We start from the raw sequence: 17,515 nt of genomic DNA on the forward strand, positions 1-17,515 counted from the left end.
GTATCATCATGGTCCTGTCCACTACAAGCCTACGACTATGTTTCCAAGTATAATTTGTGCTTTCATTCTGCATTGCCCATGCATGCCATTATCAGCTATACCGTGGGTGGCACTGTTCGAAGCAGTTTACTGACCTGATAGGAGGTTCCATGTGCCATTGCATGCTACATCGTAGAAGAACTCATCAAAGATGGTGGATACACTGGTCCTACAAGGCAATTATGTAGCACTTGCATAGCCACCCTTATATACAGGAACTGCAGCCTGGGTAGGAGCAAAAGGGACTATAGAGCATCCTTTCTCAAACTTTTTACCCCAGAGAAACCCTTGCAATAATTTTCAATTCTCTGGGAATTCCTGTTAAGATTATTGGTGGTCATTGGGAAAGTGCCACTTGAATTGGTGGTGGTAAGTGGGAAGAATGCTCCCCTTACAGTGGTTGTAAAAATGCCCATGGCTCTGCTAAGTGGTGTTGGACATAGAACCATGTACGTGCCATCACATGGGAGGTCAGTTAGCCAAAGCTCAAGGAATCCCTAGACACCTCTAGAGGAACCCTGGTTAGGAATGACTGCTATAGAGTGTCACTTGAGTGTCACTTGAAGTCTGCTGTGGCTGCTGACATCACATCCAAGAAGGGGGCACCCAGCAGCAGTCTCTGGGTATAAAGTTTGTCAAATGTACATATAATCTAAGAAGAAAATTGTTGTAGAAATTATTGATCTAGCAAAGGGGTCTCTTTAAATGACATGAAAGTGTTTGGTAAATAAAATGTAATGCTATGAAAGTGTTTGGTAAATAAAGTGTATTGCTATGAAAGTGTTTGGTAAATAAAATGTAATGCTGACACCAAGAAATATCTCATTACCAAATCAACTACTCCAAAAAGCTGTATAATGAATGACTTTCCTGGGAAATTGCTGATTCTTTAACCTGTATGTCTCATTGTAGGTATTTGTGTCATCCGGATCTGGACAGAACTACAGCGCTCTGACTCTGGCTCCTGGATCTCCTGTCAGTCCTGACCTCATATTGGACAGAGAAGAGAAGAACTTGTATGTAATGACTGAGTTTCAGGTAAGAGACTTCAGCTCAGCTATGGAACTTGAAAAATTACCAATCCCCATGTACACCATAAGTGCACCATGGTTTTCTAGTGGTGCCACTGATTGGCACCAGACAGAGTGTTTCTAAACCAAAAAAAAAAAAATTATTACATTGATCGCCTCTTCTCAAGGAAAAATACATTTATTTCAGTTAAAGTGGTAATTAAGTCCACTATAACGTTTTTGTTTTTCTTTTGGGGAAGGGGGGCAGGTGGGTTATGCCATAATGTGCTAGTGTCAGAGGCGGACTGACCATTTAGGCTCTCGGGCACTGCTCGAGGGCCTGGGTTCAGTAGGGGCCCCATGAGATGCCCCTGATACCTTTCATAGGCTTTTTTGGGTTTGTTTTGAGTGTGGGCAAGGACACAGGGGCCCCATGATTTCCTATTGCCTGGGGGCCCCCTGAGTTGTCAGTCCACCCCTGGCTTGTATGCATAGCATACTAGCACATTATGGCAGACTTACCTGCCAAAGAAACTCTCCAGCGCTGCAGTGTAATCGATCCCTGCTGCTTCTATTTTTGCCCGGTCCTCCTTCTGGGAACAGTGCTTTCGGCCACTTGCATGGCCAGGTCACAATAACGTCACTAGAGCGCATGTGCGTGGGAGTCACATTGCCACGGTACAGATCAGGGGCCGTGACTCTACACTTAGTTGCGCATATGCACATGATGGTTGACAGGCAGAAGGGAGCTTTTAGGACAGAAGAAACCCAGAGGGTCTCTTCTGTCATAACTGTCCTGTCTGCCAGTAATTTTTAAAATAAAATTCAGTGTACTACCACTTTAATCTTTCCTCGTAGCTGGGGTCCTTCAAGAAGCATGCTGATAGGAGGAGAGAGCAGAGTGACAGAGAGATGAGCTTATTACTATGCTGCTTCTTGTTTTACTGTTCCGTCATGGGCTGGGGGTGGGTACAGAATGACCTGGGCTCAGAGGAAGCAGGTTAAATAATGCTGGTTATCAGACTTAGAACACCTAGTGGCAGAAAAAAGTACCTGCAGGAGTTCTCTAGATTGAAGGTAAATTACTCATTATTTTCAATGCTTACTTCTTTTTCAGTAAATTGTTTTTTTTCAATTGTGAGGTGCCTTTAAAATCCAGGACAGTCCATTGCGTAGTGCAGTCCCTCTCCCTCCTTGTACGTCATAGTCATCTCCTCTTCTGGGAGGGTCTAACTGTTATCTGTGCTGGCCCAGCTTCTCTGACTCTCTCTTTATTTCCTTACATAGTTACGGATATAGTGATTACAGGGTCCGGGGAGACCAGATATAGTGATTACAGGGTCCGGGGAGACCGGATATAGTGAATGCAGAGTCCGGGGAGACCGGATATAGTGAATGCAGGGTCCGGGGAGACCGGATATAGTGAATGCAGGGTCCGGGGAGACCGGATATAGTGAATGCAGGGTCCGGGGAGACCGGATATAGTGAATGCAGGGTCCGGGGAGACCGGATATAGTGATTACAGGGTCTGTGGAGACCGGATATAGTGATTACAGGGTCTGGGGAGACCGGATATAGTGATTACAGGGTCTGGGGAGACCGGATATAGTGATTACAGGGTCTGGGGAGACCAGATATAGTGAATGCAAAGTCCGGGGAGACCAGATATATAGTTACTTAGTTAGTCTGGCTGAAAAAAGACAAAAGTCCATCCAGTTCAACCATAAAAAAAAAAAAAGTTATAATCCTACACCCACGGTTGATCCAGAGGAAGGAAAAAAAAAATCCCACAAAGCATGAACCAATTTGCTCCTGCAGGGGAAAAAAATCCTTCCTGATCCCCCGAGAGGCAATCGAATATTCCCTGGATCAACTTTACCTATAAATGTTAGTAACCAGTTATATTCTGTGTATCTAAGAAAGAATCCAGGCCTTACATAGCTTATCTGTAGCTGCCAGGGGAGGAGCGTTGGGCCCAGGGGCGGACTGACAACTCATGGGGCTCCCGGGCAATAGGGGATCATGGGGCGCCTGTGTCCTTGCCCAAACTCAAAAAACCCTATGAAAAAGGTACCAGGGGCATCTCATGGGGCCCCCTACTGACCCCGGGCCCTCGGGCAGTGCCCGAGTTTCCAAATGGTCAGTCTGCCCCTGGTTGGACCATACTACACTTTACCACCCTAAATGACAGCTATGAGTTTGCTGGGGCCGTAGATAATCACATTCAAGCTGGCGGCACCCAACAGCACTTTCAAGGTTTTTGGGTGCCTACACAATGGAGGCTTTTACAGGTAAATAATAGGTTTAAAGTATGTTAAATGCATATAAAATATAATAGGAATATTTTGTGGAAATGGATGGTCTTGTTAATAGCACATGTAATAAACCAGTAAATGGTACTTTCATGATGGAACCAGTCAGACCACATAATTATATCTTGGAGTAAGTGGCTGCTCTATTTGTATGGCTGAGGTTTATTACAACCTTGTGTCCTCACACACCATATATCTGTATCCAGCTTAATTCTTGGGTTGGAGGAAAATGATATATTGGGCTTCTTTACCCTTACCTGGTACTTATCTGGTTGGTATGTGCACCTGGAGTATATGATTTTCTGCACGTGCTTGGTATGTGTGCCTGAAGTGTAAATTGCTAGCTGCTGTAATTGTATGTCTGGTCACGGATTATGTGGTTATGATTAGGGTTCCCTAGGGCCTAGAAGAGAGCAAGTCACAATTAGGCAACGATCTGCATGTTCTGACTGTAAATAGAATCAAGTAAGTGTACTAATGAAATATTTATATTGGCATTCAGGACCAGGATAAGGGGGTACCACCAGTCGTCCTGTACAGGGCCCAGGCAGCTGGGTGAATCGGACGTAGGCAGGGAAGGTGCCCGGCACATCGGGAGGGGCAATTACTGGAACCGATCCCCTGTATGCCTCTCTGCAGCAGCTGAAAGATGGCTTCTTCTCCTCTCCCTCTTGCTGGCTTTCAGCTGCTGCAGAGAGCCATACAGGGGACCAGTTCCAGTAATTGCCCATCTGGTGCACCCAACACCCTCCTTGTGAACCATACATTTCCCCCTGCTACCCAGGCCCCCCTGTGTGCCCCACCCCTGCAGTGCTTCCAGCTTCCTTCCTCTCCTTCTCACCGGCAGCTGCAAGCACACCATAAGATCCTTCAGGATGGAGAGTGGGGGAAGGGTCCTGTAAATATGTCACATTTACCAGCCCCTTCATTTTCTTCCTTTCCTGAATGAACACAATGAGTGATTCGTATTGATCACTCAGTGAGTTCATTTAGAACTGAAGCATAGTAAACTGTGTTGTTTTTTTTTTTTTGTTTGTTTTTTTTGGGGGAGGGGGGCTGTCAGATTGGCTGTATGGGGCCCCATGGTTTCTTACAGCAGCCCTATTGGCATTACTTTGCCTGACTGTGACACTTCAGGAAAATGTTAGAAGCTAGAGGTTACCCTAAATCTGACACTTGCTCTTCTGTTGACTGCGGGACCACACATACTCCAAGTGGAGGTGGGTGTGAGGTGCTGAATATGAATGCTTTACTAGTAGATGAGGTGGTCCAAGTCTGAGCTAGATTGTAAGCAGGGCCCTGATTCCTTCCTTGCTGGCCAAGCGCCACCACCCCCACCGTCCTCCTGCTCAGGAACAAGATAGGGTACACACACCATAAGTGGATTTATTGCTATCTTCACTCACTTTCATTCTCCAAGCCTGAAGCCCACCTCCAGAAGAAAAGAGTCTACAAATTCAGCCTTTTAATGATTTCACTGTAGCAGAAGCATTATTGAACAGTTCTTGGTCAACACACTCTTCATCTCTGCTCTTCCTGCCCTGACATAATTTGGCACAGTGCCGCCAAACATTTCCATGGTCTAGGTAAGGCAACAATCTACAAGTTCAGGGTCCCCCCCAGATATGAGGGTCACTCAACTTGAGACGTCCATGTGTAGTTTAACCAGAAAGCATGAAAAACAGTTGTTGCCAAGAGTCTGAAAGCACTTTATTGGTTCTTCGAGGGAAGAGGGGGAAAAGAAGCGAACACGTTTCATGGGCTAAAAACTTCCCTCTTCATCAGGGCTTTAGCAATTCTTGCTGTATCCTTAAGAGCTACAGTAGGTAATTCTATCAGAGGCAGAAGAATAAGCAGTGAATGGGTGCCGCGTCAAGGGGCAGACTGACCATTTGGAAACTCGAGCACTGCCCAAGGACCTGGGGTCAGTAGGCGGCCCCATGAGATGCCCCTGGTACCTTTTTCATAGGCTTTTTTGAGTTTGGGCAAGGACACTGGGGCCCCATGATCCCCTATTGCCTGAGGGCCCCATGACTTGTCAGTTCGCCCCTGGCACCCACTGACCTAGCTGTTACTGAGTCCAACTGTGATAATTGCTAAGCTCTGATGAAAGGGGGTGTTTTGGCCCTCAAAATATGTTGAACATTTTATTGTTTTCCTGTTCTTTATGGAACCAATAACATACCTTTGGACTCTCAACAATGTGTGTTTTGGTTCTGGTTCAGCTACATATTGATCACATATTAGTATTATACAGTATTTATATAGCGAGTATTTATATAGCGAGTATTTATATAGCGCCAAAAGGTTTGCTCAGCGCTGTACATTATACTGGGGGACAGTACATGAGACAGTACAGTAACAAAACAATACATGAGGGGTTCGAGGGCCCTGCTCTTTCAAACTTACAATCTAGGAGATTGTATACCATATCCCAGCTCCTGAGGCTGCATAACACTGTCACATAATTGAGCCATATGGTTAGAAAGAATGTAGACAACTATAGATCTCTGTTATTTGATCCTGGTATTCACTCCTCAAATTTCAAACATTGTGTGGAATCAATCAGATGGACGCAACTACAGTCAACGTAAACTCACAGGGCTAGCTGAGGAGGTGAAGGATTCCTTACATCAATGCTACCAGTGCACATACTGCTTATTTATTAACTATAGGTACTTGTATAGCACCATCCATTTACGCAATGCTTAACTCACATATATTGTACATTCACATCACTCCCTAACCCTCAAGGAGCTTACAATCTAAGGTCCCTAACTCACGTACATTCACACATATTTGGGCCAATTTAGTCAGGAGCCAATTAACTTACCAGCATGTCTTTGGAGTGTGGGAAGAAACCGGAGTACCCGGAGGAAACCCATACAGGCACAGGGAGAACATTCAAACTCCATGCAGGTTGTGTTATGGTTGAGATTGGAACTGACGACCCTAGTGCTGCTAGGTGGAAGTGCTAACCACTTAGTCACTGTGCTATATGCATATCTGCAGATAAGGATATATTAAGTGGGAAGAGCTTATATTTTACATTGGGGTCCTGTACCTTATAGCTATGAAGCTGACATGGCAGCTTGGCATGGCAGCATGTTCTTGGGGAGTATAGAGGCACTTGAATTCTTAGGGCTGGGAGTTTTTCCATTCGTAAAGACTTCCACTGGCCCTTTGGATTTGTAAAGCCCTGTATACACGATCAGAAAATTTATACGAAAAATGTCGCTTTCAAAGCAATCATACGATAATCTGATCATTAGTACACAGCAATCGTCTGAAATTAATTGAAGGGACAATCACGAAAAATTTTGTTGTACAATACCAGATCGTACAATTTTCATTTAATCAGTACAGTTTTCATTTGAAAATACATTACAAATACTGTACATTAGATGACTTCCGAATTTTTATTTTGTTGTAACCTTAGTAACCTCTTCACTTTTGATATGACATTAGCATGCAAAAAAACAATAATTCGTCCAACATTTTCAATGTGTATAAGGGGAAGGGAATCTGTGACTGAAGCTCCTGAAGCTCTATCTTGAAATGTAATTATCCAGACACTAATATTTTCCAAGGTAAGATTAGATGAACTATATCATCTAAAGCCAAAGCATTTCAGGGGCTCAGCATGCCACCTCCTTCTTCAGGGCTTGAATGCTGGCAAGGAATTTAGATGTACTGGACAATGGTTACAATGTCCTATGGGTATTGGAGTGGCGATTTGGGTCACCAGGCTGACAACCTCAACTTTTAGATTTTAGGTGAATTATGCCGTGTGACACTGTCCCAAAGTGTAAGGCTTAAGCTGGACATGTACAGTTAGCTATTTTAAAAATGAACAGATTCCACACAAACATGTCCGAATCCTGTTGCAATGGATGGAGAGAAGGTCCTACAAGGGGGATGGAGGGTGATCCTTGATACCCCGGGGTCACAGAGGACTGCCACTGGACCAGTGGGGAGGACTAAGGGGCAGCCTTGGCCCATAGAGAGGGTGGCAACATTTTTAATTAATTAATTAAATAAATAAATAAATATATATATATATATATATATATATATATATATATATATATATATATATATATATATATAAATGTGTGTGTATGTATATATATATATATACTGGAAATTGACTTACATATAGATCAGACTGTGCAGTTATAATAATTTTAGGCTGAATATTAAGATTCTTGATAACCTAACATTTGGATTGGTTCTTCTGAATGTGCTATAGGCAGTTCTGCGACGCCAATCAGATTGAGAATAACCAATTTGGTCTTGTTAGGGCAGAAAATCTTTTAACAGGAATTATGTTCCACGTGGCGCATAAAACAGAGGACAGTATGCTCCATATACTGTATGTTCCATCAGGTATCGGCATGTCTGTACAATATTTGGAATGTGAGCAGAAGAAGGAAATGAAGATTAAACTGTCAGGTGGGAAGATCCATCACTCTGAAACAGGGTCGGACTGACCATTTGGAAACCCGGGCACTGCCCAAGGGCCTGGGGTCAGTAGGGGGCCCCATGAGATGCCCTGGTACCTTTTTCATAGGCTTTTTTGAGTTTGAGCAAAGACACAGGGGCCCCATGATCTCCTATTGCCCGGGGGCCCTATGAGTTGTCAGTCCGCCCCTGCTCTGAAATATACTTTTGGAAAGCTGTAGTAATTTGATATTGCATACAAAGGATATGGTTTCGTTGAAGTTCCTATCTATTTGCCAGTGAGCGTCTCTTTCCTGGAGATTTCATGCGTGAGGGTGAATACATATTTCATGAAGATGTGACCCCGTGCTTCAGCCCCCCCCCACCCCTCCTTCTAGACAGGTCACCAAGCTGAATATTTTATTACAGCTTCGCACATGCAAATTTAAAGGGCTTGAACTGACATGAAGCACCACCTGTTCTATTGTGTTTACATACATTTTATATTGGCCATTTTAACTGGCAATGAAAACACAAAGAAAAAGACCTTGCTGTATAGGGAGGGTCCAGATTGTGGTTAATGCAGCAAATTGGCAAGGTAGAAATTGACTTTTTTATTTTTTACTGCATTTATAGTAAATTTAAAACAAAGCTGTCACTGTTCTAAACTCCTAAATCTCCTTCCAGCCTTGAGGGTCTCAAGTGTTGGCCCTCACTTTATGCACTCTCATTCAGGGAAAAGAAACAGACACATACTGACATTAATTCTTTGTAGATACTTTATTGAATTAGCCAAGAACAGGCCGATGCCCACACTTGAAGATGGCTCCTCCAACACCTTTCACCCTCATGAGCTTAGTCATATCCCATTCTTGGTTAGTTCAGTAGAGTTTTTACAAAGAAGAGATGTCATTCATGTATGGCCAATGGTTTTCTTTAGGTGTGAGCCAAAGTAATTGTTTAAATGTTTTGCTACATTCATGTCTCACTCCAAAATAAAAGATATGTCTAGTTTTATTGTACACTGCCAAAAACACCATGGCCCAGTATTTCAGGGGAATCTTTGTTCATTGTTTCTCACACTTAACCTACCTGTGTGTGAGCTGGACCAACTTGCCCTGTACGTGGGGCTTTCTCTATCTCGTGCACGTGCTCACTAATACTCGGGACAAGGTGGGGTTATATTCTTGTGAACGTAACATTAAGGTGGCATCCTGGATTAGAAGTGAGTCGTACACCTGGAGCAACCATACTTTACTTGGGGCTTTGTTATATCAACTACTGTCCATGATATGCACCCCTGGTCTTATGGAATGTGACATTCACAATGGAACATTGCTGAGCTTGTGTCCCATTCCACCAGTTCAGCCTTCCTATCACCCCACTCCCAGTGATAGAGTACGGGTCCGGCCAAATAACAGTGCAAACCTCCTGCATGCATGTTTTGTCTCAGTTAACTGTTCCCTTACCTGTGGCTGCTAGGTCCCTGAGGTCTCCACCACGCACGTTTGGTCTCAGTTGACTAGGGCACTGACCGCTAGGGAGGAAATTGGTGAACCGATCCCCTCGCTACACAGAGAATCCGTCACCCCTGCCGGTACTGTTCTTCCTGTCTGGCTGCCATTTCATCCCTGGAGTGTTGGTTACCCTTAGCAAGTACGTGTTCTCCTCTTCACCCCACGTGTATGTAACTGGCCCTGTTCTTTTAGATATGCCATTTACCGCCATGAACCCCTTTGCAATAACTTCAGACCAGGCATGGAACGGTTCTTGAGGTTTACTGAACATATTCAGAAAAACAGTCCAACAGTGCAAAGAACATTCAACACAGTTCTTCCCTTACTGACTAGGTCCATGCTGCCCAATGCATACCTTCCCAAAGGTAGGAGTCTATAGTGTGGGAGAGTCCTGGCCAAGGTGACTTCCCTTTATGGTGCTCCGTACATTGCTGGTGGTTACATCTTCATCCTGTGCCTCCTGACTTCTTCCCATGCAGGCCACAGCAGAGAGCTCCAGAACAGAACCTTCATATTAATAGCTCAGGGTGGAGGGCAGAGTCCAGAAATGCCCCGGAAAATGCAGAGCCTTGCCTAACCTCTTCCCGCCTGGAAAACCTAACTAGCTCAATACCAGCACTTGTAAGCATGTGTAGGGTACCTGTCACTTGTCTGGAAACCAATCAATATTTACCTTTTTTCATCTTTGTGTGTATTTTGTAGGTTTTTATGGGCCATCAGTGGTGATGGAGATTTCTCACATTTTTTTTATTCTTTTTCAGGTTTCCAAGCTTCCAGTTGCAGAATGTTCTCACTCATCTACATGTGATGAATGTGTACGCGCTAAAGACCCTTTCTGTGGATGGTGTGTACTGCAAGGAAGGTAAGTGACTGATCCTTGGTGTATCTAATGTATTTGTGTTCTATATAACAGTTACTGGTTCTTGAGTGTGCAAAGAAAGTAAGGCTTGCCTTTACGAAGATTTGAGACAAGTATGTCAGATTTTACCATTTTGGATCTGACTGGTTCCAGAGAAAGGGAAGTCATCCGTTAGGGGCCCTGTCACACCACAGGTGTACATTATGGTGCACTCTGGTTTACATTTTGCATGCTGTGATGTGTTGTTCCTATGGTTTACAGTGTCTACTTCTTATATTTAAAGTTAACAAAAAATCCTTCATTTAACTCTATGTACAATAGTATGTTGCAACACATAGCTGGCCTTTTGTAACACGTTTTTTTTGTGATGCATCAAAATGCAGGCATGCTTCACAATTTTTTTCCTTTCAAAAAACTTTATTGAAGTGCAAATTAATTAAAGGCACTGGGATATACGTTTACATTTCCAGACATAAACAGAACAAATTTTACTACGATGCAGGCGTACAATGAAGTACAAATGCATACAGAAAGTTTGAAGAACAAGACCAGGGACTAGGTAATTCTTATCCATCTATAATGGTTGTTAGAAGTTACTAAACATCTCTTGGGGACTTTATTGGTGAGAACTCAGCACTTCAATTTTGGGTCTGCACACCCAGGGGCGGACTGACAACTCATGGAGCCCCCGGGCAATAGGGGATCATGGGGCCCCTGTGTCCTTGCCCAAACTCAAAAAAGCCTATGAAAAAGGTACCAGGGGCATCTCATGGGGCCCCCTACTGACCCCGGGCCCTCGGGCAGTGCCCGAGTTTCCAAATGGTCAGTCCGCCCCTGTGCACACCCACTATGACCATGGGTTGCCACTGTCCTTGCTGGACAGTTAACTCTGCGTTTCTCAACCTTTTTTTTTAGTGATGGTAGCTTTTACAACGAAAAATGAAAAATCTTGAGGCGCGCCAGTCTAAAATGTAAAAACATAAATGTAATCATTAATGGCAAATCTGAGCCTTGGGCAATGGGAAACCTGAGACAAATGTTGCAACATAAAAGGCAGCAGCACCTAATCTAATACTGCTCATGTGCTCTGTCCACCCCTTACACTGGTGATCAGAGTTGTGCCCGTTACATTGGTGATCATTGTTTCTGCCCCCTTCTTTGGTGGTCAGTGCTGTGCCCCTTACATTGGTGGTTATTTTTGTGCCCCCTACATTGGTGATCAGTGTTATACCCATTATATGGGTGGTAAGTGTTGTCCCCCTACTTTGGTTTTCAGTGTTGTACCCCATATATTGGGGGTTAGGTAAGTGTTGTGCCCCCTTTATTGGGGATCAGTGTTGTGCCCCCTACATTGGTGATCAGTGTTGTGCCCCCTACATTGGTGGTCATTGTTGTGCCCCCTACATTGGTGGTCATTGTTGTGCCCCCTACATTGGTGGTCATTGTTGTGCCCCCTACATTGGTGGTCAGTGTTGTACCCCTTATATTGTTGGTAACTGTTGTGCCCCCTACATTTATGGTCAGTACTTGGCCACTTACATTGGTGATCAGTGTTGTGCCCCTTACATTGGTGGTGAATGTTGAGCCCACCACATTGGTGGTCAGTGTTGTGAACTTCATATTATTGGTGATTGTTGCACCCCTTAAATTGATGGTCAATGCCTCTGCCCCTTTACTTTAATGGTCAGTGTTGTCCCCCCTACTTTGGTGGTGATCGTTGTGCCCCTTAAATTGATGTCAGTGTCTCTACCCTCCTGCATGGCGGTCAGTGCTGTTCCCCTTACATTGGTGGTCAATGCTGTACCCTTTACATTGGTTGTCAGTGTCCTTGCTCCCTTACATTGGTGGTCTGTGTACCCCCTTTCATTGTTGGTCACTGAGAGAAGTTTTACTTGCAGGATCAGTAGGAAGCACTGCCAGCGGAGTGAGGGAAGGCTCTCAATAGTAAATTCAAGCTGTGTTTACATTTGTGATCTCTTTGGGTATCAAAGGCACAGGGCCACTCTTATTGGCTCTGTGCCTTTGTCTGTAATGCAATGTCTAATGCTTGAGATGTGCAGGTGTGTGGGCAACCGTGATCCTCTGGTACACCTGACAAATCCAATGGCACCTTAGGGTAACACAGCACCCCGGTTGATACACTGATTTAATCTGTATTTATGGAAAATGTAACAGGAGCTGGAACTCACAAAACTGCAAGGTGCACAGGAACAAAGTCAGGATGAGAAGATCTCACATTTATAGTAACAAAGACATATAAGGAAGCCAGGGGCTGACTCAGCTTAAATATAATTTTTTCAGTGGACTAACAATTTAACCCTTTGGAAATTCATGTTGTCAGTCATGTTTTACATAACACAACTCCTTTTTATTATCTAGTAATGCATCACCATTACATTTACACATGCTGTAAAATGATGTTTTACATCAGGTGATGATGGAAGTTTGTCACCTGTAATTGTCATTGTTTGCTATGAATGGGGCTTCTCATCTTTAAGGAAATGGATTTACAGTGTTTAATTGAAGCAGTGTCCACCATGAAGAATGGTGGATTATGTTACTTATTATTGATTGCAAAGTTCAGGCTATGTAAGGATTAACCAGAGTGTGATAAACTTTTGAAACAAGAATAGAAGCATGGAAGCTGCCATTGCTTTTCAAGAAGGCAGAATCTGGGGTCATCACCCAGCTTTACCACCTTGTGATTCACTGATCAGGAACAGGAGTGTAGCCATTGACATATGAAATGTCTGAATCTCATGATGCATGCATGTTCTAGCTAAGTGACTCACTAGGCCAGACTTTTTCAACATTCCCTACAAAGAGGAATCCCTAAAAGAAATCAAATTGTCAGATCATGGGGAACCTTTTCAAGTTATCAGGAGTCAGTTGTAAAATGCTCCAATGGTGGTCAGTAGGAAGAATGCAACCCTTACAGTGATGGTCCGAATGCCTCACTTACAGACAGCCATGAATATATATTGTGTCACGTTGCTGGTTTAGCGAAATAACAATGGTCCTGGGAATATGCAGGCACCATCAAATGGAGAGGTCAGTCAGCCACCACGCAAGGATGGGAGTGCCACAAGTCTTTAACTGGTTCAGTAAAGATTTATTAATCTTGATAACAGACAATTAGGTCATCCGACGCATTTTTGGTTGCTTATAACAGATTAGAGATCTTAAAAATTTTAGCAACGATGAAGTAGGAATTGTGATCCCTGAAATGGGTTGGATTTACCTTCTATTGAGCTTAAGGGCTCTTGCACATGGTTGTACATTATGGCGTACAGAATAGTTTTTTCTTTCCTAATTCCCATTCTTTCTGATTTACAGGTGCACAGAGAAGCAACAATGTGAGAACAGCGATAAGAATAACCATTGGCTGTGGAGCTTTGATGATCAGATTCACTGTGTGACCATCCAGGATCTCTCACCAGCCAATCAGAGTCGGCAGCAGCAGACGGAGGTATATGATGGAGAGCAGAATGTGGCTAGCCATGGTTTTATGGTGGCCATATCCCCAATTACTGTGTATATGTTAGGAATGAATGGTCCCATCCAGGAGCTAAACAGCATTTAGCCATAGAGGACACTATATGTCCAGGAATTCCTTATGCTGAGTATAGTTTTGAGTTGAAGCAGATCCTAGCAGGGTTGCTAGTGATATGCTAAGGCACATACAATCCTATAGAGTAATATCTCCCATCTTTTCCCATTAGATTTCCATGACAGTTATGCAGCTTCCAGCCATCGCAGAAGAAGACAGTTGGAAATGTGTCTTTAATGCGTCATCCAGTACTGCCCGGGTGTATAGCAACCAGGTCATATGCAGTTCTCCACCCCCAAAAGAGCTGCCGTCCAATCCTCCAGGGAAAGGTAAGTCAAGAAGTAGACTGAAGTACACCTGATAGATTTTGTGTGACTTGAAGCAAAGCTGTGCATTGCCCATATAGTCCAAAGTAACAGGTTTGCTTTAATTCCCCATCAGAGGGTGGTTGACAGGTGGGATATCATGCTGTGAACACATGTTATTGGAATACATTTTTCAAGCACTATGATGTATTCAGTACACAAGCCCCTTTCATTCCTTCCTTCCAAATGGTTGTGGACTAGGGACCTTCCCTTGAGCGGGCACCTGATAATCACTGGAGGATCAAGATACAGTGAGCATTTTAGGAGCAGAATGGAGTGTTGCTGTTACTGCAACATGCAAATTCATTATATTTTCCTAAATATTTGATCTTTCTCAGCTTTTTTGCCCCAGAGTAACCCAAATATAATTTTTAGATCTTGGGGAAACCAAGATCTGGTGGTCAGTGATAAAAAAAAATCTGTCCGAATACCATTCTTACAGACAGCTAAAAAGATCACTGGTGTCCTGCAGCTGGCTCTTCCTGATGGCATTGACCCCAGAGCTGTGCAGGCACCATTAAATGAGAGGAAAATCAGCCATAGTTCATGGAACCCCTAGCAAGTTCTGGAGGAACCCTGATTGAGAGTGGCTTCTGGTAACTGCACTGGATACCAATAGTTGCACACTGATGCACAGAGTCCAGCACACAGTCTTAGGGATCACCCTAAAGTCACTACTCACAAGTCCCCAGAACAGCTGCCTCATTCCAGCTTCCTTCAGACCCAACCCAGTGAGTGAGATGGAGCCTCTCAAGAGAGGATCACTGGTGGTGTGGTTCTGTAGCTAGCTCTGAGCAAGGTTCACTTGAGCTTTTGATCCTGGCACCTTTGTTGCCTCCTTGAGCAGTAGTTCATTCCATGGGCTGAGTGACAGCAGCAGACCCTGTCTGTGGAACCCTACTGGGGAGAAGGAACCTTGCTCTGCAAAGTGTCATACTATTTATCCACACTCTAGCCCCTTTTGGAAACTTCTCCTCCAGGGATTGTCCAGAACCTGATAAATATTCAGATTGGGTGATTTAAATCTCCCACCCTAAGCTCTGGAAGCTTCTCCCAGAAGTAGGAGGAAACAGTCAAATTCCCAGCCTTTGAGACCCTGAACAGTCCAGACTAAACAATTGCTGCTCCCTTGATTACAAGAGGAGCCAAAGCTAAATTTGCCTAGCATCCTACTCCACGAAGGTTGTCAGGTAACTTAGTTGGAGGCCAAAGTGACAAGAGTGCTCCCCTTGCGACTCTGGCCCGAGCATGTCTGAGTGTGAGAACAGGAGCACAGATCACATAGGAGCATGGGTGCCGGTAAACTGGTAGCAGTGGTCTCTGGACTGTATTCAGCAGCAGTTCAGGCACACCAGAGGAAGACCAAGGGCAGAGGTCTGCAGGAAGGCACCAGGAAACTAGACCTTGGAAGCTTTGTACAGAGACTGTGAAGACAGGTCAGAAGCAGGCATAGGTACCCATCAAGATCAGGAATGTGGTCAGATGGCAGGCCAGGGTCAGCACAGATGGACAGTAATTACATAGTCAATAACCAAGCCAGAATTATACATGAGGAGCAGTCTGTGGGGGTTCAAGCTCAAGTCAGGCTGGAAGGCGCTGGAGGTCAGCCCTCTATCGCCTCCCCCTGGTTCTGGAGATCCATGGAAACCTCTAGAAGCTTGTGGGCAGATGGGAAGAGGCAAGGACCTGAATGTTTATGAGAGCCTGACCAATCCCAAGCAGGAGGCCTGGCAGTGTGGTTAGATGGGCCTATAATCATCAAAGAGCCCAGCCAGCAGGGGCGTCTGGTGATCGGATGGAAGATGGGGTGCTGAAGATCGTGTGGCCTGGGAGGGGACCCTGTGGAAGGAGGGCTCTGCTTCCACGCTGGAGCTGAAGGAGAGAAAGCTGGAGAAAGGAATCCTCACCACCCTGTACTGTTATGCTAAAGACACCTTGCCAAACATGGGAAGACTATCACAGTGACAAGGGACAAAGTGAGTACCTTTACATCCCCTGGGCCTACATGGTAGAAGGCTGCCAGATGCAATATCCAGCATGCCTTCCCAGGGAAATATCTCTTGCTTTGGCACATTTCACAAAGCAGCGAGGTGGGGTGGTATTTTCTTACAAAGTGTTGGGACTTTGTGAGTCACATACAGTAGAGCTACTAAAAGAGGAACCTTTGTAAATGATCATTTAGAGACTAGAGACTGATTATTCCAGAGGAATACAGTCCAGGATCTGCATTTTTGTGTACATAGAGAAGAAAGTTTGTCCTCAACTTGTTCTTTCAGGTCAAGTTGGGCATCCCATAATCCTTTATCCTTATTGAAGTTGTTTTCCCCTTCAATAAAAACAAACCCATGGACTGGATTTGTGCATACAGGTATCTGCTAAAAAAAAGCGTATTTCCTGGCTGTGCAGGAATAAGGGGATGCAAAAATCTAGCAGCCCTCTAGGGGGTAACACTACACCAGGAAGACAGCAAAGCGTGGTCAGAGGCAAGCCGAGGTCAGAGTCCAGAATTCACAAAGTAATGTCAGGGGTAGGCCAGGTTGGCAATGAGAGATCACATAAGAGCAGGAACACAGGTCTTGGGAAGCTGAAGAACAGCCAGCAATTAGCACAGATCTGGACCTTCTTTAATTCGGTAGCTTGGGGCCAGTGCATGGACATGTGCCTATCAGAGATTTCCCTTGCAGTACTTTTTTTCTGTCGCTAGAGGTCCTCAGTCTGATGGTTAGCATCATTCAACTTCCTTCCTTTGAGCCCAGGTCAGCCCCAACCTGTGATTGGAAAGGGAAAGGGGGAGCAGCAATGTAATAAGTGATGAGCCCATCTCTCCATCAGTTTGTTCTCTCCTCCAGTCAGCATGCTTTATGCTTCAGGCTTCTTCCTCTCTCCCTTGCTCCACAGAGGCTGCAAAAGGCTGATACCAGGTCATATTTTGGTACTTCATTCATTTAAAAAAAAATGTAATGATGTATTATTGAATGCAGAGTTGCATTAATTTGTGTTTTTTTATATTATCCTGGAGATAAGCTATAAATTTTGTGTTCTTTTAGATTTAGGTTTAGATGCATTTTTTTTTCAACAAATACTTGCAGCATAGGTGAGAGTGTTTGCATTATTGGCACATCTCTGCCATACCAGATTTTACTGTGGAATGCACTTTGTCTGTCTGGAAGTAAAACAATATGAAAATAGAGAGCTCTGCATTCTGTAATCAGGTTTTGGAGGAATGCTGAGCATTTGTGACGCTCCAGAGGCAGCAGATGGGTCATGCTGGTATAGATGGGGAAGTGACTGGTTCCCAGTCTGGGCATATGGCGTAACTGATCACAGGACAGTCCCTGACGTCTGATGACAACTTTTTTTACTATTTGTGTCTTCAAGTCATACTTGTGTTATTCTTGTCTTATTTTATCCTAGTTCCTC

General features: G+C 44.2%; 1 protein-coding gene across 3 annotated transcripts in view; it reads left to right on the top strand.

Moving 5' to 3' along the window:
* The window catches only part of PLXNB3 (plexin B3), a 145,202-nt gene that overhangs the window by 70,040 nt on the left and 57,647 nt on the right, over positions 1 to 17,515 (top strand). For all 3 annotated transcript variants that reach the window (XM_089674947.1, XM_089674948.1, XM_089674946.1), the window contains 4 exons: positions 952 to 1,077; positions 10,083 to 10,183; positions 13,517 to 13,649; positions 13,903 to 14,059. In XM_089674947.1, the coding sequence (XP_089531073.1) occupies positions 952 to 1,077; positions 10,083 to 10,183; positions 13,517 to 13,649; positions 13,903 to 14,059 (517 nt within the window). The remainder of the gene's footprint in view (positions 1 to 951; positions 1,078 to 10,082; positions 10,184 to 13,516; positions 13,650 to 13,902; positions 14,060 to 17,515) is intronic.

Source organism: Staurois parvus, unplaced genomic scaffold (assembly GCF_062004578.1).
Source record: "Staurois parvus isolate SC_StPar_1 unplaced genomic scaffold, SC_StPar_1.0 ptg000154l, whole genome shotgun sequence".
NCBI classification, from domain to species: Eukaryota; Metazoa; Chordata; class Amphibia; order Anura; family Ranidae; genus Staurois; species Staurois parvus.